Below are 27123 nucleotides of genomic sequence, written 5' to 3' on the forward strand. Positions count from 1 at the left end.
GTCCCATGGTCATTTGTGTTGGGGCTAATCTTAATAAGCTTAGATTGTGTGGCTCAATAGAGTATATTGTATAGAACTAATAGAAATAGTTCTCAACATTCTTGAAGGAGTATTAATATTCATATAGATAGCATGATTTTACAAAACATTTCACGTAAATTTATTTGTTCTGTGCTATAGTCTTCTCATCTCTAAAATAGAAGTGATGATAGTAATAGTGACTTTCACCTGATGACCCAGTCAGTAAGTGGCAGACTCAGGTCTTACGGGAACAAAGCTATTTTCAACAAAAGTCCTTACTTCAGTGTGAAAATAACCAGAGCATCACTGAGATCACAGTACTTTGCAGACAATAAGTATTTGTAAGTGAATGAAGGAATGAATACAGCATGGTAAAAAGGAGTCCTAGAGATTGCTTCTTGCATTTTAGGGTTCAGGAGGTAGTATGAATGTCACTGTAATAGACTTTGTTATCAATGACAAAGTTACAGCACTATTGGGACTAGTCCCTCTACATATTCATATTCATGCTTTATCACCCTGAAGTTCATTTTAAGGAATAGGTTCCTACACTACAGTATCAAGAATAATAGTGCCATCTAGTGACACTTCTAGTTATTGTCTCTAAAATTGCACATGGCATCTGTTATTAAAAAGATTCACTTAAGAGATTAAGGACAGAGTGTGACATGTGCAACCTGTGATACCATTTTGTTTCTCAAGAAATCTTTCCTCAAAATTTTACTATGTGATAAACTTTCACAACCTCATTCATACTTCCCAGGTGACATATTTATGGGGCCTATTCACTCCAGATTTTTCAGTAGTTTGTATGTTTATATTTTAAAGACTATGTTTCTTTAAGATCTATCAATTTTAAGGTGCAACATTGATACAATTACTTTTCAGGATAAAAAATATTAACTATAAACATTGACTGTAAACCATGTTTTCAAAAACATTAAAATGTAAAACACAAAAACAACAAACCAAATTTACAATAAATTTTATTACTCAAGTATTTATTCATATACATATTGAATTTTAAAAATTATTTTTGTGCAAATATTTTATCAGGAAAGGTGATTCATTAAATATATAATTAAGTATAATTTCACTGTTGAAAATATCAGTGGTTTTCATATATATGATATATATAGTATAGCATACATAAATTTAAAGTCAAAATTTTAGTCAGGCTGTAGGTATCAATAATCACTAATTAATTATAGTTTTAATGAGAAGCACTGTATCTCACTCAAAAGTCCTGGAGCCCTGACCAGTTTGGTTCAGTGGATAGAGCATCGGCCTGTGGACTGAAGGGTCCTGGGTTTGATTTCAGTCAAGGGCATGTACCTTGGTTGCAGGCACATCCCCCGTAGCGGGTGTGCAGGAGGCAGCTGATCGATGTTTCTCTCTCATCGATGTTTCTCTCTATTCCTCTCGCTTATTCTCTGTAAAAAAAATCAATAAAATATGTATATTTTTAAAAAGTCCTGGGTAAGACAGTGTCTAGGTATATAAATTGAGCAAGTAAAGTATTCCTACCTTTATACTGGGATAACAATAACTAACTTACCTACTAGAGTTTTGAGGAACAAATGCAATAGCAAATGTTTTTAAAACTACTCTGCAGAGGTAAGAAATTAGGGGTGTTATTTCCAATAATCATTTTACTGGGAGGGCAGGTGCTAGAGTTAGACTGCCTGAATCCAAATTATGGTCCCGCTGCTTACTAGTTAGGTAACCTTGAATAGTTATTTCTCTATTCCTCAGTGCATCATATGTAGAGCAGGGATAATAAAAGTACCTATCTCAAAGGGCAGTAGTGTAACATGCTTATTAGCACACAGTAAACATTCAGTAGTTTTAACTACATGATTACACACACACACACACACACCACATTCCCACTTCAATGGCCAAGGGATCAATTGTCAATTTAGGAGATCGTCACTATGTGATTCTCAAGAAAAATATTAAATAGAGGGTTTTCATTGTCATCATTAATATTTATTGGACCCTAGAGAGGAACAATGTCAACTGTAATTGAACCAATTAAAATTACAATGTAAAAAACCCATAAGGCATTTAAGAAACAACTAAGTTTTTCTTTTTAATCTTGAAAAGTCTACCCCCACCTTCCTTACCCCCAACCCCAATTTCTCAAATCTGGCTTCAAACAAGAGCAATAGAATAAATGTAATTAAAATAATGCCAAAGAGATGGTAACAAGGCAGGGCTGGAATGGAGGAAATAGGTAGGACAAGGAGAGGCATGCCACAGCCACCTCCTCTACCATTGCCCGAGCCCAAGCCGCCCTCCTATCTTGCCGGGACAGTGACAGCTTCCTAATAGGAAGCCTTCTCGCTTTTATCTACTCTTGCCCTCCATTCCATACAAAGCAGCAAGGTCGAGTTTTCATGTTTCTTCCCTGCCCAAAGCCCTGATTTCCCACTTAGACTACACAGCAAATACCATCCCTATATTCTTCTCGTGTCCTAAAGCTCCTGGCACATGTGCCTTGAAAGGACCCATCACTCCTGAGGCCCTCTGTCCCATAGTACTTCACTATGACTTCAACATGAGCCTGTGAGAATGTGAGCTCCCGGTGTGGGGGTGGGGGGTGGGGTGGCGGGCAGCATCCTGTTTGTTCTCCCTCCCACCCCCACCCATCAGTTGTTGATCACCAACACTTAAAACAGTGCCTGGCACATAAAGGTGATTGATTTATTCGTGATCAAGATTACCCCAGTCTATTTCTCCCTTTCCTTACAGTCATCACTGGTTTTAACACTGCACAGTGACTTTCAGCTTGGAAGTAGAAAAGGTAGCCAGATGGGGATTTTTAAAAAAATTGATTTGAGGAAGAGGGAAGAGAGTTGTTCCACCCACCTGTGCATTCATTGGTTGATTCCTGCACATGCCCTACCAGAGATTGCACCTGCAGCCTTACTGGTATATGGGGTGACGCTCCAACCAACTGGGCTACCCACTGGGCCAAAGCCAGATGTGGATTCTTGTACTTGTGGCACCAGGAACAGATGCTTCAGTTTCTCTAAACTTCAGCCCTCATAAAAGAATAAGGAATAATACCTCCCCTATTAACCTTTTAGGCTGTGAGGGTTAGGTAACAAATATGGAAGCTCTTACGAACTGTGAAATACTGTACTAACCACAAGAGTGGAACTGCTCTCATTTTAAAGATGAAAAGGAAGCCCAGAAAAAAATTGAGTGACAGCAGCAAGTGACCAGGATTTGCCTAACACACCAAGCTCTAACACAGAAATATTAAACAATATGTAATTTTAAGCAGACATTATACCAAAAGAACACTTTTAAGTGAAGGAATAGATGTTAAAACCACATTGGAAACTTTAAAAAAAATTCCCCTTCTTAGGTTCCTCCCCTACTTGTAATATTGCTTAGTGCCTTGAGGATTTTAAACAAGCTCATAGCGGCCTTATCTATGTTTGTCAGCCCTTCCTACAGTTTACACCACACGGATTGCCTTCAAAGATTGGATTCATTATAATCTTGTCTTCTATTTTTTACCTGGATAGAATTTTCTGAAATTCTGTTCACATAATCAATTTCCAAAACAGATTTTAAATTTCAATAAACTACACAATTATGTTAGAAAGTAATGGAAACATCTTGACCCCCCAGGCATTTGGGCTTTTCACAGAAACAGCACTCGATGCTATGGACTTAGGCATCCCAGGCTGGAATGCCAACTCTCACTTCCTAACAGTGACTCTGCTCACTCACTCAACTGCTCGGAGCTCAGTTCCCTCACCAGGAGCACGAGGCCAGCAGAAATCTCTCTCACAAGGTTGTTGGGAAGATTCAATTAAAATCGTCTATGTGCAATACTTTACAACGGTAAAGGTTCTTTTTTTTCAGTTTTTCGCCTCATCTTCTTAGACTCTTAAGATCAATGAAATGTTGAGTGTTTTCTCAGATACATTCTGTATTTATAATTTAGCAGTTTAAACATATGACTTCCTAGAAGTGTGAAAGAAAAAAAAAAGGCTAACTAGTTTTTATTGCATGGTATTAATTTGACCACTTAGCCACGCCGGCAGGGCTATACTTAAAAAATCAGTTTAACCATGAAATCTAAAATACATAAAGTTGAAAATATGAAAATAGGACTACCCCCACCTATCATTTTTCATTATACTCCATTTGAGTCAGCATAATCTTTATTTCAAAATAGCATTTTTATTATATAAAAATGTAAAAATCCAGCAAAACTAGAAATACCAAATATATTTTCCTGGGCTTTCACATTGGTTGATTTTTATTTGCAAACTCTTTTTCAACACAATTTACAATCTTATCCCCATCTGCAGTCTGATTATACAAGTGCTAAGTGGCAGAAAAGTCTAGAATAAATACATAAAAAAAAAAGAGGCAAAGCTGTGAAACTAAGTTGCATGCAACAGGTCTGTGAGAATGGGGGAAAGTGTCGAGGAAATAAAACAGAGTAAGACAAAGTAATTGGAAGGTGTTAGCTAAAGTTCTCTCAGTCATCTTTATCTTTAGCTCCATGTTTAAGGATGCGTGTGAACTCAATGTAATTGAAATTTCCCTTTTTGTCAATAGGTGCTTCTCTGTACAGCTCATCCACTTCCTCATCTGTAAACCGGTCTCCCATTGTTGTCAGCAGCTCTCTCAGGTAATCTTCCTGAATGGTGCCTGGAAGACATACAAGGAAGGGGGTCATGAATACTTCCTGGAACTTTAATGGTTAATTTGTACACTAGGTCAATCTTACAAAGTATTTCAGAATATACATATTTAAACGAAAAAAATAGTGAACTAAGACATTATGTAACTATATCATTATGTTTTCCTATTACTTTTAGAGTTCTTTACAATACTATATTAAACTAGAGGCCCGGTGCACAAAAATTTGTGCACTCGGGGGGAAGGGGGGTCCCTCAGCCTGGCCTGTGCTCTCTCGCAGTCTGGGACCCCTCGGGAGATAACGACCTGCTGGCTTAGGCCTGCTCCCGGGTGGCAGAGGGCAGGCCCAATCCCTAGGTGCAGCCCCTGGTCGGGCTCAGAGCAGGGCCGATTGGGGAGTTGGGGCGCCGCCCCCTGTCATGCACAGAGCAGGGCGGATCTGGAGGTTGCGATGCCACCCCCAGTCACGCTCAGGGTAGGGCCGATTGGGGGGTTGGGGCACCGCCCCCTGTCACACTCAAGGCAGGGTCGATGGGGAGGTTGCGGCGCCACCCCCTGTCACGCACAGAGCAGGGCCAGTCCGGGGGTTGGGGAGCTGCCCCCTGTCACGCACAGAGCAGGGTACATCAGGGGGTTGAGGAGCTCCCCCCTGTCACTCAGAGAGTAGGGCCGATAGGGGAGTTGGGGCACCGCCCCCTGTCACACACAGAGCAGGGCGGATCAGGGGGTTGGGGCGCCGCCCTCTATCACCCACAGAGCAGGGCCGATCAGGGGGTTGGGACGCCACCACTCTCACACTCAGGGCAGGGCCAATGGGGAGGTTATGGCTCTACCCCATCACACACAGAGCAGGGCCCGTGGGAGGGGTGGGGGTTGTGGCGCCACCCTCTATCACCCACAGAGCAGGGCCGATCAGGGGGTTGGGGCGCTGCCACTCTCACACTCAGGGCAGGGCCGATGGGGAGGTTATGGCTCTACCCTGTCACGCACAGAACAGGGCCCGTTGGGGGGGGGGGGGATGGGGAGCTGCACCCTGTCACACACAGAGCTGGGCCGATCAGGGGGTTGGGGCGCCGCACCCTGTCACAAACAGAGCCGCAGGGCGATCAGAGGTTGGGGAGCTCCCCCGTATCAGGCACAGAGCAGGGCTGATCAGGAGGTTGGGGCGCCTTCCCCTGTCACGAACAGAGCAGGGCGGATAGGGAGGTTGTGGCCCCAACCCCTGTCACACACAGAGCCACAGGGCGATCAGGGGGTTTGGGCGCTGCCCCGTCACGCTGATCCCGGTGCCAGGAGGCCTCGCGGCTCCGCTGATCCCGGTGCTGGGAGGCATATTACCCTTTTACTATATAGGATAGAGGCCTGGTGCATGGGTGGGGCTGGCTGGTTTGCCCTGAAGGGTGTCCTGGATCAGGGTGGGGGTCCCCACTGGGGTGCCTGGCCAGCCTGGGTGAGGGGATGATGGCTGTTTGCAGCTGGTCACACACCATTCAGGGTGGGGGTCCCCACTGGGGTGCCTGGCCAGCCTGGGTGAGGGGCTGGGGGCTGTTTGCAGCTGGTCACACACCCTTCAGGGTGGGGGTCCCCACTGGTGCCTGGCCAGTCTGGGTGAGGGGCTGAGGGCTGTTTTCAGGCTGGCGGGTGACGGAATCTCCCAACCGCTTTTTTTCTTTTTCTTTTTTAATTCTGGGCCAGCTTTAGCTCTGAGGCTCCAACTCTTAGGCCTCCGCTGCTGAACGTAGGTAATCGAAACAATGTATAACTCCAGCTCTGACTCCAGCTCTGAGATCCCAGCTCGCTGAAAGCTGGTTTCTGGGGTTTCTTTTTTAGCTTCTATATTTGTTAAAATGTTTCAAACTGCAGGCTCAGAGGCCTGCAAGGCAGGCGGGGAACATTGGTTTCCTCCGTCACTGAAGCAAGCAAGCCTCATGTTAGTTTCAAGCTGCCTGGCTGCCGGCCGCCATCCTGGCTGACAGTTAATTTGCATATCTCCCTGATTAGCCAATGGGAAGGGTAGTGGTCGTACGCCAATTACCATGTTTCTCTTTTATTAGATTAGACTAGAGGCCTGGTGCATGAATTCGTGCAGTGGGGTTCCCTCGGCCTGGCATGCGGGATCAGGCCAAAACCGGCTCTCCAACATCCCCTGAGGGGATCGGATTTCGAGAGGGGGCAGGCCAGGCTGAGGGACTCCATTGGTGCATGATCGGGGCTGGGGAGGGATGAGGGAGGCTGGCCAGCTGGGGAGGGACCGTAGGAGAGGTCCAGGTTGTGTCCGGCCCGTCTTGCTCAGTCCCAATCAGCTGGACCCCAGCAGCAAGCTAACCTACTGGTCAGAGCATCTGTCCCCTGGTGGTCAGTGAATATCATAGCAACTGGTCAACTGTCTGCCCCCTGGTGGTCAGTGCACATCATAGCGAGCAGTTGAGCAGCCTTAGCATATTAATAGCATATTATGCCTTGACTGGTTGAACAGTCGACCAGACAACCGGACACTTAACACATTTCGTACCGCTCAGGAGTTTTCTCGTGTTTCGCACGCCATCTGTTAAGGATTGCTCATGTTTTTCACGCCCATGGAAAAAGGAGTGAATCTAGATACTTACGTAAATTTTGTTTGGTCCCTCTTCATAGAGTAAAATGTTTTACGCAGTACCATACATTAAAAAAGTACTAAGAACTTTAATTGTTTAATTGTTTTTGTAAATAAAAATGTTATAATTATTGAAAAACAACACCTAAAGTGCATTATGATGATTTAAATAATGTGCAGTTTGCCCAAAAACGTGTGGTCCCTGGCATTTGTCTTAGAGATTTCTATGCGGTACGCAATGTGTTAGCATATTAGGCTTTTATTATATAGGATCATTTAAAAAGTTTAGTTAACAGATTAATGCATGAATGATGGTAAAGCTTTAACAGAAATGGGGAAGCAGGAATAGGGTGCAAGGTACATGAGAGGAGGTGATGTGGGTACTGAGTTAATGTAGGGTTAATATAGAAGACAAGACGAAAATGAAAGAAGTAAGAAAAGTGAATAGCTAGGCTTTACATACTTCAAAATGAGAAGGGGAAAACATCCTAAAATTTTAATAACTGAAGTTTGTTAACTCCAGTCATGTGCTGCTTAATGGATACATTCTGAGAAATGCATCATTAGGTTATTTCATTGTTATACGAACATCAGAGTGTACCTTCACAAACCTAGATGGTATAGCCTACCATACACCTAGTTATAGGTATAGCCTATTGCTCCAGGCTACAAGCCTGTACAAACAACATGAGATTAAACCAAGCACAAGATGAAATGATGCAATGAAGGGATGCAATAAACACGAGATGTATGAGGCTGCTGCTGGTCTAACACACAGCATACTGCTTTACAGCAAACTTTTTTTCTTATAAGTAGAAATAGTACACTCTAAAATAACAATAAAAAGTGTAATATAGCCCTGGCCAGATAGCTTAATTGCTTAAAGCATCATCCTGATACAAGGTTGAAGGTTCAATCCCCAGTCAGGGCACATACAACAATTAACCAATGAATGCATAAATACGTGGAACAATATATCAATATTTCTCTCTATATATAACAATCAATAAAAATTTAAAAGTATAGTATAGTAAATACATAAACTAGTAACAGTCATTCACTGTCATTATCCGTATTCTGTACTGTACATAATTGTATGTGCTATGCTTTTATACAACTGGCAGCGTAGGTTTGTATATTCCAGCCTCATCACAAACACATGAGTAACGTGTGCACTATGATGTTAAAATGGCTATGACATCACTAGGGTGACAGGAATTTTTCAGCTCCATTATAATCTTGTGCGAACACCACTATTGTGCCATTGGTCATGATCGAAGCAGCTGTTATGTGGCACATGACTGTACACTTTCTGGTGTGATATATAGTCTCTTGAAGAAGTTGCTTTTATTGTTTCAGAACTACTATTTAACAGACATTCCCTTTGGCTTTCAGGAAGCTCAGATCCAAATTCAAAGAGTAACACCACCAATTGTGTAGTTTTATAACCTACATACATCTGTGTCCTAGCCATTCTCAGTTATACTGTCCCATTGTAATAATAGTTTCCCTTTATTCATTTTTAAAAATGTGTATTTTACTCATGTTTTTTTTCTTTTTAAAAAAATAAATATTTTTATTGATTTCAAAGAGGAAGGGAGAGGAAGAGACAGAAACATCAATGATGAGAGATCGGCTGCCTCCTGCACACCCCACACTGGGGATAGAACCCACAACCCGTGCATGTGCTCCAACCAGGAATCGAACCTTGACCTCCAGTTTCATAGGTCCACACTCAACTACCAACTCACGCCAGCTGGGCAACTAATATTTTTCATTTCCAAAAAAATGTTTCAAACAGTCTGGAATAAGGACATAAACAAAGAGCACCCACCAGTTGCTTCTTCATCAAAGCAAGCAAAAGCATTTCTGATGACATCTTCTGGATCTGTGCCATTTAACTTCTCACCAAACATTGTGAGGAACATGGTGAAATTTATGGGCCCTGGAGCCTCATTCATCATGGCATCAAGGTATGCATCGGTTGGATTCTTCCCTGTAAGAGTTCACATTATAACATTTAAGGACAAAGATCTAATTTCAACAAATAATTGCTGTTATTCTCCCCAAGACATTTTAAAAGGTATATCATCCTCACATGAAACTAATTTTTCGATTAATTGCATTAAGGCCATTTTAAAAGACAACTTATGACATCATAAAAAAATCTGATACACCATTATAAAAATGCATGTATAAAAATGGGCTTAAGTTGAATGTTGCTCATTTATTGATATTTTCTATAACTTTTCTTTCACTATTTTAAACAAAACAAACACTTAAAACTATGGTCTAGGCAATGCCATGTTATTCATCTTGAATGTTGATAACATAAAAGGCCATCAGGGCATTTCAATACCAGTTATTAAAAAAAATCTAAATGTTCATATACCCCATTGTGGTATAGTTGCCCATGAATTGGTATGCTTTAAAACTTTATTTGTTGGTGATTTAAGTGAAAACTATTAGGTTGGTTTAAAATTGGGAGATTATGATTATTTTGAACAATGTTACAAACTGTTTGATTGCCATACATACTGACAAATGCTGTTGATTCATGTCACTAAGTTCATTCTTGTTTAGTACTGTTCATATTGGAAATCTTAATCTTGGTTCCAACTGAGAGCACTCTCCCTCTTCTAGTGCAGTAATGAGGGAAGTGCCCTGACCCTTCTCTCAAAGTTGGGAGTAATTCCTCTGGAATGGCCACATATGGTAGGAGTAACAATGAATGAGAGGTCTGGAATAGTGGTTTGAATTTCAGTTCTGCCGCTGGCTGTGACCTGGGAGAAACTGGCAGGTGTCTAGGGTTTACTTTTTAAATCTGTAAAATGGACTGATTAAATCTGGTATCTGAAAGGTTCCTTCTAACATTAAGTTTGTATGATTCTCCATGAAAAGAACATCTGTAAGTTAGATATTCATATCTAAGGAGGCACCTCAATATTACATCCAAGTGCATTTAATGATAGTCAAATCTAGAATTATGGTTCATATGTAAAGTTTTAATCCTGGGAATCTGGGTAAAATTTAAATGCCAAGTTGGTATCTGTCTTACTGCTTTACAATCTTCACTCATACCTACTCAACACACCAATATAAAGATTAGCCCAAAATTAATCTCTAGATTCATTGAATAAGTAGAAATAAAGAAAATGATCTACTTTTCTACCTTCATATTTAATCCAACTCTCTTGCAGCATTTTTTTTTTTTTTTTAAAAAGTATAATCCAAAGGTGTCAAGAGAACATGGGTACAAAAAAGACACAGGGATTTATAATGAATTGGTTTAGACTAAACACCTATGGAACCATTCAAGGCATACATTATAATTTGTTGATTTGAAATGTAAATACATGCCTTAAATGAATGGGGCTCCCCAAAATAGAAGGCCCCAAGGTCAACTTCTTATACTACTGTCACTCATAAATTATGTGAGCACATACTCTGATCATGATATAGGCTTGAGTGTTCAATCTTTGTAATATAACTAAGTCTCTCAATTTTCTTCAATGGGCTTCTTCAGTACTGACCTGCCCAGAGAGTACCCTTAGTTATTCTTAGTGGAAACCACTGGGATCCAACCTACCTGCAAGTCAACAAATTAAATCAGTATCTTGATTCTATTCTTACTCTAAATAAAGGAAATGTCACAAAATGTTAACACTGATAAAAGATATACACATGTTCATTATATTTGTAGGCTTAAATTTTTCAAAATAATATGTTAGGAGAAAAAAATAAAAATAAGACAGAGGAACAAATTGCATTGTGGTAACTAAAAGAAAAAATATAGCAACCTCTTTTTCTTTGCTCTCTGGCTAAGAGTCCAGCACAAGAACACTCCAGAGTGCAGAGCCTAACTAACTGCAGGCCATCCCTGAGCTGCACCCTGTTCCCTGCCAGTCACTTTGGTCTATCAAGAAGCAGGCTTGTTATTCCTTTCTCCACATCTAGAAAATTAGTGCTGACTGGGTGCACAACACAGAGGGGCTTTTGGGCCTTCTTTTTAAGATCAAAACAAACAACAACAATATCATAGAAGGAATATTAAAAGAATACCCATAATAAAAAAAATAATAAAGGGCAGTTTATGTTTACTTTTTTAAAATACATTTTTATTGACTTCAAAGAAGAAGGGAGAGGGGGAGAAAGAGAGAGAGAAACATCAATGATGAGAGAGAATCATGGGATCAGCTGCCTCTGCACAGGCCCTATTGGGGATCAAGCCTGCAACCCAGGCATGTGACCGGGAATCGAACTGTGACCTCCTGGTTCACAGGTTGACGCTCAACCATTGAGCTACACCTGCTGGGCTACTTTAAATCCTTTATCTTTACATTTTCTTTTTAGTTATAAAAAAAAAAAAAATTATAAATAAAATTGTGAAAGTCCCCTTTCCTGTGTTCCCTTTTCCGGTAGCACTGCCCTTCCTCCTGATACTATCATTTATTATTGTTACTTCCTACCTATAAACTGTCCTCAACACTTATTCCTAACTGTGCTACATTATTAGTTACATATTTTGTTATAAATTCCAATATTTTGCCACCTAGCCAACTCCTGGCTGTTCACCTAGTAGACCTATAGTATTTAGCTGAGAGGAACTGAGGCCCACCTGGCCAAGTACCTGCCAGGTCCCCAACCCCACGGGCTTATCCTCTTATGACTGGCCAAACCCCAACATGGCACCTCCCACCCAGGCATTTCTCAATAGGCTTTGGAGACAGGACAGGAATATTTGAACATCACACAAAAAATAATTCATAGAATGCTGAATTATTATTTTTTGAAAGCAGGCATATTAAGAATATAAAAGTCTACCTAGAGAAGCGAGCATATCATGCAAATCTTCCTTGTCAATGAAACCATCTCTGTTCTGATCAATCATGTTGAAGGCCTCTTTAAACTCCTGAATCTGCGACTGGTCAAACATGGCGAACACATTGGATGTTGCGCGCTGGGGGCGCTTCTTAGTGGTCTTGGTCTTTGCCTTTTTGCTCGACATTGTGGCTGCTTAATTCTAGAGTTAAAAAGAAAAAGCAAAAAAGAATGCATAAAACATAAAGCAAAAACAGAACTTATAATACCTAAAGTTAATGAGTAAAAATATCTTAATGTAGAATTATTACTTTATTTGAGTAGTAGTAAATAAATATTTCAGCTCTATTTCCAATGTGACAATTAAATGGCCAGGGGAAAAAAAGCAGTTCTGAAGAAATTAAGAAACAATAGATATTATTGATGTAGCTCCCCCTAAAATTTCATTAAACCTATATTTATTAAGTGGGAATTAATTTTAAAATATGTAACAACCTAGCATTTACTGAGTGCTTACTATGTGCCAAGCACTGTTATGAAGACATGGGGCTCCCCTAAAGAGAAAGGCTCTAAAGTTGATATCTTATTTTTACAAGGATTGCCTCATTTAATCCTCACAACAATCCATTTTATTTATTTCCATTTCATTACCAATGTTGCATAACTTCTCTGAGCCTCAATATTTTCAAAACACGGTTTGAAAAGCAGGGAAGCCCACTCAATACTCTGTTTTACAGCAAAACACAATATCTACTCCAGTACACGTAAGAATTAAATGAGATAACATACACAAAGAAACTAGTATAGTCACTGTATGGAGCATGTTAAAAAGGCTATCTTTTAAAAAAAAATCATCAAAACCTGTTCTTTAATCTTGCATCCCCTCTTGCTACCTTTTCATTTCCCATTTCCCTTGACAAAACTTTTAGATTAATACTCAACTGTCCCCATTTTCTCATCTTCCCAATAACTCAATTCTCTGTAAAATGGTGTTGGTAGTAGCCTTCAATACTCCACTGAAAGCCACCAATAATTTAAATGCCAAAAAGAATGAACACTTTTCATTCCATTTTTTATTTGTAATTTTAATTAACAAAGTCCTGAGTCTGAATCTTAACTCCACCATTATTACCACATATAACCTCAGAAAACCCAAGGACACCAGAGTAATTTTTTGATCCAATGTTTATTCAATCTTCACAACTTCCCTATGAGATAGATACTACCTAGGTTAAAAAAAAAAAAAAAAAAAAGGGCCCTCGTGCAGTAAAGAATTTAATTTTGCCAAAAGAAAGGTTTGGCCTTTGTCCCTGGCTCCTGGGAAGTAATCTCTAAGCCCTTGAAATGCCATGCCTGATATCTGGAATCTTGGGTCACACCAGATTTCTAACAATGTGATTTACCATGGGGGTTTGGGGTTATGTGTTATCAGTTGACCTCTAGAGGGGTTGGAGACTGAGGTAAGCTATGCAGCAGTCAACCATATCTATGTGACAGAGCTCCAATAAAATCTATGGATATCAAGGATCAAGTGAGCTTCCCTGGTTGGCAATACTCCATGCAGACTGTCTCACCTTGCTGTCAGAAGTCAATACTGTCCATGAGAGAGGACAACTGGGAGATCTACATTTAGAAGACTTCTGGACTCTGCTCCATGTGTCTCTTCCCTTGGATAATTTTAATCTGAATCCTTTTATTGTACCAAACCATGGGTATAACAGCTTTCAGTGAGTTCTGTGAATCCTAGCAAATTATTGAACCTGAGGGTTACCCTGGAAACCCACACTTGCCATTGGTGTCAGAAATAAGGGTGGTCTTGGGGACTGTTCTTTAACTCTGCAGCCACATAGTGAAAGCAGATGACTGGGGCAGTGGCTGAGCAAGGGAATTTTGGACCTGGGTCTCTAGGACTTCTAGTCTTGAACTTTTAACCTACTTGTTTCCTTCTCTTTTTTCCATCTATAAAATACCCCACTTGGGTGTTCTGAAGCTTGGCTCAATGGTGTAGCTTTGAACAGAGCAGATACAGGCTCAATGTAGTAACACCATCATTTCTTTAAAAAAAAAAAAGTTTATTTTTTTCCTCTGTACTTCATTTAAAAACAGTACATTTATACATGTATAAAATACCTATAAAAACTACATAGACACATAAAATGAAAAATGTGAGACAAAGTTGTAGCAAAACAATCAATCCGAAGAAAATTCTGGTCCCCAAAGAAACTACTATCCTTGATCTCCTTATCTACTGAGAGAAGTAGGCTTTCTCCACTTTCTCACTTCCCACTAACTTTCCACCCACCACAATCTGGCTTTCTTTTCTCTACTGCAACTACTTTCAAATTACCAAATCCAGTCTAAATCTCCTTGGACCACTCTGCTATATTTGATGCCATTTTATTCCTCTTTTCTTCAAAGCCCCAAAAATTCTTGGTCTTAGTGTCACAGTCACAGTAGAAATGAACTGTCCCAATGGAAAGAGACTGCAAGGTTCCCAACCTTGAAGACCTTACACTCTAGTGAGGAAGGCTCCTAAACATTATATTGGAAAGACTGATTTATGTAAAATGCTGTATTTGACTTGGTGTGACCCACATAATCTCTCTGTTGTATGGCTGGTCCATTTTCTTGTTAAGCCTTTATCTCCTCCACTCACCTATATTAAATATTCATGTATTCAGGCAGTCATGACTTTGCTTTGCTTGGATGATCTCATTGACTCTCACTGTTCTGACAACACCTATGTTTCCCAAGTCTGTTATCTCCAGGCCTGACCTGTCCTTGAGTTACAAACTCAAATACCCAATTGCTCGCGAAAGGTATCCATTTGAATATCCCAGTCACTAATAACCAATGTGCTGAAGACTGACTTATCCCCGCCTTCCTAAACTTTCTCATCCTTTTGTTTTCTCTTAGTTAATGGCACCATCACTTACCCACTGACCAAACCAGAAATCTAGGAGTCACCGTGACTCATCTTTATGCCTGATGAATCAAGCCTTGCCTCTTAAATATTTCTCAGATTTGTTTATCTTCCTCATCCCTCAGCTGGGCCCCATCATCTCTTTGTGCATTTCTATAGCCAACTAACCAATATCCTTGCTTCTTAGTCCCCTCTAAACTACCCTTTATATTCCAGCCAGAGGTGTCTAAAAGATAATTATGACATCACCATTCCCCCTTTAAAAATCTTCTTTGGCTTTCTACTGCCTCATAGGACAAAGTATACATTCTTAAGCATGGCATACCAGATCCTCCTGTCTCTAGAATGACCTTTCCAGCCTCATCTCTAGACCTCTGCTTTGTACTTTTCCTTCAGCAATACCACACTGCTTGTTTGGGCCCAAGGCACCACGCAGTTTCTTGTGTACTGTACTTTTGCTCTTGCTATATTTCGAGTCCAAAATGCTTTAAGACCAGAGAGAGAATTAAAGGCCTACTCAACTAATGGCTACTACCATTTATTGAGTGACTCATGTGCTAAGCAAATTATATGCATTAAATTTAACATGCCTGCTTTACAAATGAAAAAACTGAAGATCAAAGATATTAAATAACTTGCCAGAGGTCACCTACTGGCAAGCTAGGAGTCAAACCTCCTTTACTCAAGGTTATTTCTACCTATATATTTTCTCTGTATTAAATGTTCTTCTAATATTTTGAGTTTATCACATTAAAAAAAATCTTTCAATACTACCAGTATAATCCAACACTGATTTCTGAGCAGCTACTTTCCCCCAAACTCAGATCCTAGACAAACTGAGTTTTCAAATAAATGAAAACTATATGGGGAAACCAATGTACAGAATACAACTGCATTGTGGAATGGTAAGAGAATAAAATATAAATGACACTCCAGAATTGTGCAGTGTAGCAGCCCTAGTTTGGGTTTAACCAAGTGGCAGTACTTCCTATCAGTCATAGTCTTGGCTTGACATGATAGGTAAAGGCTTGAAACCTTTACCTAGGACAGTCAAATTAATGTTTAATCTATAAATGTAAAGAAAAAACAACCAAACCTTACCCTTAAACTATAGTTACAGAAAATAATATTCATATATAACATAGCACATAATGTAATGAATAACCCTCAATAGCAGGAAAGACTTCTTACTTCCTCTTCAAATTTTTAATTATTTTTGGTAAATTTCCAATATGAAGTGAACTTAAGGTACTAAGTAGTGTTCACAGAGGTTACAAGAAGGGCAGGAATATAAAAAAACTGATATTATAGGTGGCTGTGGCGTCCACATCTATAATAGTAAAAGCGTACTATGCTAATTAGACCTGACGACCTTCTGGACAAAGCTGAGGCTTCGAGGGAAGCCCGGGTTCTGGGTGCCCGAGGGAAGCCGGTGCTGGCAGCCAGGGGAAGGAAGGCCTACTATTCCAAGAATTTGTGCATTGGGCCTCTAATATTCAAATAACCAAGTATTTTCAAAATCACCTGCAATACTAATGTGCAAATCAAAACATGGACACCATAATCATTAATAAGCGGAAGCTGCTTGTGAACATCATTCAGCCTATATAGCTTTTTGGGAAGCCTGCGAATATGGTGATGGGGTATATTCTGTCAGCAATTATGAATTCCTTGACATTTTTTTAAGGCTTCTTCAAGTATCTTAAATTAGCTAATTGCTGTCACCATATGGCAAGTAAATATGGCTCTCAAAGTAGTTAACCTTCTGCTTTCAATCTTTTTTTTTTTTTTTTAAGTATATCTTATTGATTTTTTTTTTTTTAAATATATTTTATTGATTTTTTACAGAGAGGAAGGGAGAGAGATAGAGAGTCAGAAACATCGATGAGAGAGAAACATTGATCAGCTGCCTCCTGCACATCTCCCACTGGGGATGTGCCCGCAACCCAAGTACATGCCCTTGACCGGAATCGAACCCGGGACCCCTCAGTCCGCAGGCCGACGCTCTATCCACTGAGCCAAACCGGTTTCGGCTATCTTATTGATTTTTTACAGAGAGGAAGGGAGAGGGACAGAGAGTTAGAAACATCGATGAGAGAGAAACATCCATTAGTGCCTCCTGCACACCCCCTACTGGGGATGTGTATTCAACCAAGTTACATGCTGTTGACTGGAATCGAACCTGGGACCCGTCAGTCCTCAGGCCTATGCTCTATCCACTGAGCCAAATCAGTTAGGGCTGCTTTCAATCTTGACGGTACATTAAAATCACCCTGGAAGTTTAGAAAAACTGGTGCCTAGATTCTACTCTAGTTAAACTGAAACTGAATATCTATGGGCAGGGCCCAGGAATCTGAAGTATGGTAGCAATCATCTCAGGTAGAAACTATAGTTTAACTTTAACCCTGCTGTTTGGCTTCTGTACTTATTTGCTTTGTTTAACAATAGAAAAGTTATTTTGATTTTCTGAATTATATAAATCATCCCATTCGATTAAATACCCTATTGATTGTAATGTGAAATCCCATTTGTTGTGGTCATACTGGTCTTAGAAAGCAGATTTTCCTTTACCTGGGAAGGACAGCACGATTATCCCAAGGTCAGAGGGCTCCAGTTAACGTGTCCCTGTTGACTCAGTGTTCCGGAGACCCAAAAACTGTAATTTAGATAACATGCTTAAGTCTGACCAGGTTCCTCATTCCAGACCCGAGGGCTCTAGATAATGTGTTTCTGTCAATTCAGTGATCCAGAGACCCAAAACTATAATTTAGATAACATGCTGCTTCTGCTTCTGTAAACTGCTTTTTTGCAAACAGGTTCCTCATTCCAAACCTTGGGATGTAATCAATACCTTTGTGATCTTTGCCTATATAAGTTTGGTTTTGCGACCATCTTATTACTATGAGATTTGGGAGAGCAAGATGCCCCCTCATAGTCCCGGATTGCAATAAATGTGACTCTTTAATTTGACTTCTTGAGGCGTCCTTCTGTGATTCGCGGGGTATATTACAACAATCGGTATTTTAAAAAAATGTACCAGGTAATTCCAATGTACTTTGAAGGTATTGGCTGATTGTGTATTTAGTTCCCTTTAGTTTTTAAAATTTGGTCATTATGGTTTAATAGTGATGCTGGAGAACTGAATTCTAATTCGTTCTGTCATTTTCAATTTGTATGGCCTTCAGTTATTTTAGCTTTCCTGGTTCTCTCTCTCTTTTTTTTTTATCTATAAAATAAAAGGTAGATCAGAAGTCACAAACTGGCAGTTACCAAAATATATGCAGTCTATAGAAAGTTCATTTAATACCCCCAAGTATAACCTTTTAAATGCCTTTTTAAATTATTGAATTTGTTTTAAAAACCTGAATATTTTACTTTAATAAAAACAAATTTCAGACATCTTGGAAAACTATATGATGATAGTAATCACTTGACCAGCATTCCCAAATTCCTGTCGATAGTGAGTGTTCAGTGAGCAATTCCTACTATTCCCTTATTTTCCTGACACGGTCAGTATTTGTTTATGTTACTGCCTGTACCGAGTTGAACTTGTTCCCTGACTATGGTGGTAGCCAGGATCCAAAATGGCCCTCAACATTTCCTCATGTCCTTGTGTAGTCCCCTCCAACAATAAAAAAGATTGTTGGCCTGTGAAACGGTAAGGGAGGTGAAATAACCTTCCTTCTACCCTTCTGAGTTCTTCCTGACACCACTGTAATAATAGACTAATAAGAGAAAAACAAAGAAGTTTATTAACATGTATACTTCATGTATACATGGGAGATATCCAGGGAAAAAACTATTATCAGAGGTGGCTTAGAATTCAGGCTTAAATATCATCTTCAGCTGAAGACAAAAGAAGAAAGATATGTGAGGGGTAGACGCTAGTTATGGAAGGTTACCAGGAAAAGCAAAGCAAACAAGAGTAAGGATTGTCATATAGACTTAAATCAGGGCCTTCTTCACCGATAAGAGTCTAAAGTTAGCTACAGAGAGTAATCTTTGTCCTTCCTGGTAGAGAGGGAAGGAAACCTTTGTAAATTTATGTCCTGCTTTTATGTCTTGTTCGGCTTCTTCTAAATTGCCTTCAGCTCAAAATAGTATTTATGCCCAAGTGGCATATTTTGAAATGACATATCCTGCTACCCTTCATAACCAATGGGATATTGCAAAAATAATAGTGTGACTTTGTCATAACAGACATTGTAGCTTTTGCCTTGCTCTCTTTTGGATCACAATCTGGGAGAAACCAGCACCAGGTTATTAGGGTAGTATGCAACCCTAAGGAAAGGTCCATGTGGCAGGGAACTGAGGCCTCCTGTCAATAGTCAGGATCACCTTGCCAGTCATGTGAATCAGCCATCTTGGAGGTTGATCTTTCTTCAAGATTGCAAACCCAGCTGGCATCTGGGCTGCAACTTCATGAGGCCCTGAGCCAGAACCACCCAGTTAAGCTGCCCTGGAATTCCTGACCCTCAGAAACTGTTTATTGTTTTTTTTAAGGTGCTAAGTTTTGGAGTAATTTGTTATATAGCAATAGAAAACTAATAAAGCCATTGTGTTTCCTTTGTCTCTTTAATATTAAAACAGGTCATACCTTTATGTCAGAATTATAACCTCAGAATTTTCAAAAGTTCAAAGGGGCCACAATCAAGTTTGCACTAGTTAGGGAATTTTCTATTTCTGGTTAGAAAATGTCAATTCCTTCTATTCAATTTCTCTCCAACTTCTGTTGATTCCTCTTTTAACTGCAACAGAGTCACCCTTTCTTCAACATTCCTATCACCACTCTCCTGTTCTTCTTGCTGATTCCTATGCTGATTTGCTTGCTAGTGCCTGCCTCCTAGTTGGAATTTCCTTTAGGGCAGTCCTTGAATGACTTTGCTTTTAAAGTACTGGTTGAAAAACTGGTAGCACAAAGTTACTACTCAAAAATGAGGTTATTAAAGAGGGAAGAGGAACTGGTTTTGTGAGCAAAGGGATGACAAAAAGTTCATGTTTTGGCCAAGTTGCAGCAGGATGCTTAAGAGGTCTCCTTTGGCAAAGCCAACTTCTGAACAAAGGCACAGGGTGAGACGGAGAATGGATGAACACGAAAAAGCAGAGCAGCAGTTCTTGGGCTGAAACCTAAGATCATTTCTGATTCAACTGCCATCTTCACCAAGGTCTATTTTTATAAATTTCTTACAGATTCCCAAGGTCATTATCATAGTTCAGACTAATGTTTGTGCTAACTGGATACATGAGCAACAGTTTGAAAACAGCAATCCTAAAAAAAATTTAGTACTTAAGTTAAAATACTCCACAAAATTTACCTCATATATTTAACTAGAGGCCTGGTGCACGAATTTGTGCACCAGTGGGTTCCCTCAGCCTGTCCTGTGAATCGGGCCTAAACCCATTCTCTGACATCCCCCAAAGGGTCCTGGATTGCGAGAAGGTGCAGGCCAGGCTGAGGGACCCCACTGGTGCATGATCGGGGCTGGGGAGGGACACGGGAGGTTGGTCAGTTGGGGAGGGACCGCGGGAGGGCTCCAGGGCATGTCCAGCCTGTCTGGGTCAGTCCTGATCTGCTGGACCCCAGCAGCAAGCTAACTTACAGGTTGGAGCATCTGCCCCCTGGTGGTCAGTGCACTTCATAGTGAGAAGTTGAGCAGCCTTAGCATATCATTAGCATATTACACTTTGGTTGACCAGACGACCCCACACTTAGCATATGAGGCTTTTATTATATAGGATATATAGGATGACATGGCTGCATATTTAGGCAAAAATGTAATCAATTCAACAAATTATATCTTTTTTCCCCAAGAGCTTTACTCAATTTTTACATCTTTTTTCTTAGTACCAGTTAAATTTTCCTTGTAATACATGGTTAAATTTTAATATTTAGCACATGCTGTCATTTATTTTTATTTTTATCCTCACCTGAGGATAGGTTTTTTGCTTGTGTTTTAAATTTTAGAGAGAGAGGAAGGGAGAGAGAGAGGGAGAAACATTTATGTGTTGCCTCCTGTACGTGCCCCAACTGCGGATGGAACCTGCATAGGTATGTGCCTTAACTGGGAATCAAACCCGCAACCTTTTAGTGTACAGAACAATGCTCCAATGAATTGAGTCACCTGGCCACAATAATGCTCTCATTTCTTCATTATGGATTTTATGATCATCCCAGCTGGCAGTAAACTTTCCATCCTTTGAGCTCCGATATAATTTTGTTTTATTACAATAAAATTTATATATGATGAAATGCACAGATTTTAAAATAAGTTTTGGAAAATGTGTATACTCATGTAACCACCACCCTAATCAAGTAACAAATATTAACATCACTCCAGAAAGTTCCCTCGAAGTCAATCATCCTCTCTCATGGGCTACGATTGCTCAAATTTCACCACAGATTCATTTTGTCTTCGAATTCTTATAAATGGAATTATACATTGTACATTCTACGTGCCTGACTTCTTTCACTCAATGTAATGTTTTTGAGATTTGCCTACCAGTGGTTCATTCTTGTTTTTACTGCCTAGTAATATTCCATTGCCATGCCATTTACACATACATTTTTATGACATTTAGCCTTCCTACCTTGGATTGTAGGTCTAGTAGAGTGACTTACACACGGCAGGTGCTTAATAAATACTAGTTACGTGAATACATAAACATGCTTCCTTCCTATCTCAAATAGAGTTACATATACAGATGCATATTATAAGGTAGGACCTGGATCTGACTCCCAAAACAAGGCTTTTCTCTATGGTCTACCCATGGTTTAGCATAAACTCCACTGAACCCTTCCTGTAGAGATCCTTACCAAAATTACCAGCTACCGTTATTTTATACCTGGAAGAAACAGTACTAATAGTAGCCAATAGTCAAGTGCTAAATATGTGGTAGGCACTGGTCTAAGCATTTTACGTGTTAACATATTTACTCCTCACAACAACTTACGATATAGGTGAAACTATTATCCCCCCCTTCTTAGATAGGAAAAACAGGGCAAAAATAATAATCAATTTGCCTATGGCCATGCAGCTAGAAAAAGGTAGGCTTAGATCCAGGATATATCCTCAGGAAGTCTAGCTCCAGAGCTTGTATCACTAGTCCATAATATCCTGCATATAGGCAACTGAAATTCTCCACCATGAAAATATACATAGCCAGATGGTGGTAAGCAACGCCGCCACACTGCTCACACGTGAAATGAGGAAGATCCCAAAGTTGGTGGCAATGAAAACCATTCCTAGACATCTGGTGTCTGGATCTTGGGAGAGGGATAACCAGCCTCATGTAGGGGTCCAAGTCCTCTTATCTTTCTAACCCCTCCAGCCCTGACCTGAGGATTGTTCTTCCTTCAAAGTCCCAGTTCATCTTATCTAAATTGGTCCTACTGAAACATAAATGAATGTTGACTCAGCCATTGTAGAAGTTGTTTCATTCAACAGAGCCTGAACAAACACAAACTTATATACTTGTTATGAAGTCCAGGAGGGTCCACCTAATGCTTACAGAGGAAATGGGTGGCATCCTGTGAATCCCTCAAATGATCTTAGGCAAGTTATCTCCCTTCTCCTGGTTTGTTTCCTCAATTATAAAATGAAAGATAATCTGTAAAGTTCTTTTGAATTCTAAAATGCTTTTCTTACCAAAGGACCAATGCAATTTCATCTTAAACAAAGGCGGCCAAACTAATCTCTAAACACCCTTTCTTCATATTACTTCCTTGGTGAAGAATCCAAAATGACTCCCTCATGCCTCTTACATAATCTTTTATTTTTCCTCAAGTTTTCAAGGCACCCATAAAAAGGCCACGTTTACCTGCCCATCCACCACCCTTATTTCCAACTGTTACTCGTTATAGTTCTGTTCCATTCAGGCTAGTCTTCCCACCATCTCCTTTCGGCTCGACACAAATCCCCCCCTTCGGTGCTTCTGGTCTTGTTCCCTCCTACCACAGACCCAGCCAGGAAATACTAAATCCTCCCTTCTGGGGCTGACTCCAAGGCTTTCAACGAGGTCACAATTCAGTTGAAATCCTTCCTGATTTTTATTTATCCTTTTCTCCAATCAACACGAATGCACTAAATCTTTACAAGATGCAAGATGCAGTGAGACACCGCCTATGCACATCATGACATTTGAGCCTATTAACCACGCACCCGGAGCCGTTTCTCTAAGATTCTCCTTGGACGTTTCACCCAAGGCAAGAACCAAGCATCAGTAGAGTCCTGAACCCCCAGAGCATCAAGCCCTGTGTGCGGTACAGAACAGGGGCTCCGCACCCGAATCCACGGACTGGGCCCGCGGGGGCAGGGGCAGGGGCAGGGGCAGCGGCGGGGGCAGGCAGGCATCCCGGCGGCAGGGCGGTCGCGGGCACCAGGTGTGTGATGTCATCCTGGGTGACGCAGGCCGGGAGCCCGGCCGCCTCTTCCAGCCGGGCCGTTCCCCAGGCCGCTTCACCCGCGGGGAGCTTCCGTTCAGGCCGGGCCGGGCGGTGGCTAGGGCCTCCGCGCCCACCCTGACAGCTCCCACCGCCCCGGCCCTCGCCCCCCCGCCCCCCCCTCCCGGTCGGAGTCTGACCCCGGCGTGTGGCGGGAGGGAGAGGGGGCCAATGGGGCCCAAGGGGTGTCGCGCGCGGGGGCAAGCGCCACTCACCGCCGCCAGACACCAGAACGCGGGCTGTCCTGCACAAGACGACAGGCGACTACGACGATCGCGGGGCTGTGGCGCGACAGAGGCGGCGCCCGGCACTTCCTGCCTCGGGAGGCGGACCGGAAGGCGCTCCGGAAGGCGCGGCGGGAACCAACTCGGGAAGGGGGGGCGGTGTGCGGCGCGGTTCGCAGTCAGGCTGAGCGAAGCCCGCCGCGGCCACCGGGAGCGGGGCTGGCGGATGAGCACGGCCGGGGTTTTCGCTGGCTTCCTCCGCGCGGCCGGTGTGTGCGGGCCGGGGCGGGTGCAGTCCCGCCGCCGTCTCGCGCCCCCCACGCCGCCGCGGTTCCCGCGCCCTTCCGCATTCCGCGGGCGCCGGGTGGGGCCTGGAATTTGACCCGGGCGGGGCGGGCGCAGCCCCTCAGGGTTAGGGGTTCCCGGGCGTCGGAAACCGCCCACCCGGGCTGCCAGAGCAACGAATGAAAGCGCAGCGGGTCTAGTTAAATCTGAACTTCAGGTAAAACAAGTAATTTTTTGGTGTGTCCCACGGAACACTGGGGAAGGGAAAGGGGCGCGAACTCCTGCAAACCTTTTAAACTGCACTCCAATCCGACGCGTCATTGGCTCCCTTTTTCTTACCCTCAGATTATAAGGTTTACGGTGCCAGGCCAGGGACAGCAGGTTCCAGTCCCTCTCCAACCACAAGAAGGTTTTATTCAAATTACTTGCTTTCCTTTGGGTCATTAAGGAGATGTCAGAAACACACGCGCATACAATCGCGCGGACACATTACTTAATGCTCTTGGCCGAAAAGGAACCCGCGAAGCTACATTATTCCCGTTTTGTCCCGGGTCCTGTTTGTGGCCATGGCCGTCAGTCCCCTCGGCCTGGAATAAGATGGACAGCACTATTTCTGAAGGGAGGATAGGCAGCTTAATAGCAAACCTTTACTGAGCACTTGGGATTGCCTGAATGCGTGCTGATGCTGGGGAGATGAATCACTCATTTATATTCTAGAAATGTTTGATCAGAAATTCCTAGATGTTAGACTCTGTGTTCGGCGCTCTGTACAGCAGTTCTTAAACAGTCGCATGCATAAGAAACACCTGGAGGGCCTGGTAGGAGATTCTTGAGCCCCAGCCCCAGAGATTCATTTTCAGTAGGCGGAGGGTGAGGTGATCATTTGTATTTCCAGGGGATGCTGATGCTTGGTCCTCGTCCCAGCCCAAGGTCCAGTTCCTAACTGAATGCATCTTCTCAATAAAATTTGAAAAGCAACTGCAGAGAAGTCATACCTGGGTTCTAAAATATTTGATTTTCTGTACATTCTGTTCTTGGTCCAATAATTTAAATAATTTTCCCCCCAAACATAAGATTTTGGCTTCTTAGGTCTTTGTCTTAGCGCTCTTCTAAGTATGGCCTATTACCACTGCATAAACCCTCACCCTGCCACCTTAATAGCTGAGACACCCTGACTGTACCTTGACCATTATCACAGAAAGTTCTACTAGGTAACACTGTTCTAAAAAAAAAATAACTTAAGGTATATTTTTCCTCTCAAGAGTCAAAAGAAAAAGAATATTAATGAAAAGCTGAGTATCTAAATATCTAGCACTTGGGAAATGGTTATTTATGGCATATCCTCCTCAAATGTGTTTAATATAACTGAGGAACTAAATTTTAAATTTATGGTTTTCATGTTGTGTGGCTCTACCTCTCTTAAGCCCTTTTACTGTTTTCTGATTCTTCTTACAACTTGCCGGCACCTCCCTTAGTCTAGGTGTTACACCTCTTGCTGTCCTTTTTCTCCTATTTTGTAGAAAATCATTGCCTTTCCTTTTCAGAATTTGCTTTTGTCTCTGGCTTTCTTCCCTTTTTCCCAGCAGCACTCATCAATTCCTGCTCTCCAGTCATAGGCTTCTGGATCAAGTAAAATTTGGGATCTGGAGTCCAAATGACAATATAATCCTAACAATGCTGCCCCTATTAGGTTGGTTTCAAAGAACGTTTGAAATGGTTTGTTTCCAGTATGATTTTCATCAGGGAGACTGGTCTCCAGTCAAATCCACTGATGGAGTAGATGCTTTAGCTTTTTATTAAGCAGTCATCTTCCCTTAAGCAAAGCCTACTTACTACATAGAGAATGCTATTACTAAATGAGGAGACTTATTTCACTCAGGAAGACCTTGCACTGCTCCTAATGGCAGCCAGTTCTTTGAGCAGTTATCTGAAATGGAAATGGGGGCATTGCAGGAGATAATTTTAGTAAATGAGACCACTTTTTTTCTAAGTGAAAACAATGTTACTTGTTCTTCACTAGAAATCTGTTAAAGCAGAAGTGATGTTTTTTTTAAGTTGAAATGGAAATTCGATTCAGCAAAATAAGATTTTAACATCATGGCTATAGCCTGAAAAAAGTACTTAAGGCAGGTGGTAAGATTCTAAACTTAAAAGGGGCAAGAGCAGTCATGGTACTGGTCCTTCTACTCCTGTTCTATAAAGCTGACTCATCTATCCTGCTAAGTGCCACCCTGAAGGCATTTAGTAATTATTTATTGAGTGAGGTAATGATTTTGTCCAAGGATAGTTTGGTTAATAATAGCATAAAACGTAAAGTTATTAGAGTAATTGTCAATTATTCATCTTTATAGGCTAATTGTAAAATTTTTCAACCAACTCCCCCCACAATGCTTCAACTTTTAAACTCATCAATCTTTCAGCTTTTTGAAGTGCAAAGCAAATGAAAGTGTCAACCATTTCCTGATTAACTCTGAAACAGTCCTGCATTTCTGGAAACAGCAGAAATTATTTTGAGTATTGAAATAATGATCTCACTTTCCCTAGCACTTAGCTTCAGCTGTTTTGTTTGTGGGCAGGGCAGGAATGTCCAAAATTCACACTTGGACTCATGGTGAATCTCTGCATAAACAAACATGGTATTTCAATATGCATTACAGTGTTAAAAAAGTTTTATATAATAAAAAATGCTGTACTGTATTTCCAACATTTTGAAATATATAAAAAAAAAATCTCTTGTTAGCAGCATTCCATAGACCCTTTGAGTCTAAAATAGTTTTAAAAATGAGGACAAATTAAAATTAAACTCATTGGCCTGGCCTAATTTTAAATGACACGAAAAGCTTAGGACAGATAAGGAGGAACATTGGTAGGTAGGTTAAACTTGAGGATTTACAACTACTAAAACTATCATATATATGCAAATCGTATAGCAAATTATTTTTAAAATTGGAAGACAAAGTGTAGGAAACACAATTAAGGCAGTTCAACTTGTATTTCTTTGGGAAGGGACGAATGAGTAGCAGAGGAGATAGGATTGTTAGGAAAACTGGGAGAAGTAAGGAAAAGGTCAAACAACCACACCATTTTCTAGGTTTTTGCCTCATCTACCTTTCATTGAAAGATGCAACTAAAACGAATAAAA

At 41.2% G+C, this 27123-nt stretch overlaps 1 protein-coding gene across 3 annotated transcripts; it reads right to left on the reverse strand.

Annotated features, from left to right (window-relative positions):
- Nucleotides 1–4029: 4029 nt before the first annotated feature.
- On the reverse strand, nt 4030–23842 carry LOC118663551 (myosin regulatory light chain 12B). 3 transcript variants are annotated; one of them, XM_036323303.1, is made up of 4 exons: nt 23688–23838; nt 12113–12311; nt 9123–9284; nt 4532–4704 (listed from the first exon to the last, which is right to left on the reverse strand). In XM_036323303.1, the coding sequence occupies exons 2-4, from the start codon at nt 12294–12296 to the stop codon at nt 4532–4534; spliced, it is 519 nt and encodes a 172-aa protein (XP_036179196.1). In that variant the 5' UTR covers nt 12297–12311; nt 23688–23838. The 3 variants fall into 3 exon arrangements, with proteins under 3 accessions (XP_036179198.1, XP_036179199.1, XP_036179196.1); XM_036323305.1 differs by lacking the exon at nt 23688–23838 and having other exon boundaries at nt 4030–4704; nt 12113–12296; XM_036323306.1 differs by lacking the exon at nt 9123–9284 and having other exon boundaries at nt 4206–4704; nt 23688–23842.
- Between the last annotated feature and the right edge of the window lie 3281 nt (nt 23843–27123).

This window comes from Myotis myotis, unplaced genomic scaffold (genome assembly GCF_014108235.1).
Source record: "Myotis myotis isolate mMyoMyo1 unplaced genomic scaffold, mMyoMyo1.p scaffold_m19_p_9, whole genome shotgun sequence".
In the NCBI taxonomy this organism is placed as follows: domain Eukaryota; kingdom Metazoa; phylum Chordata; class Mammalia; order Chiroptera; family Vespertilionidae; genus Myotis; species Myotis myotis.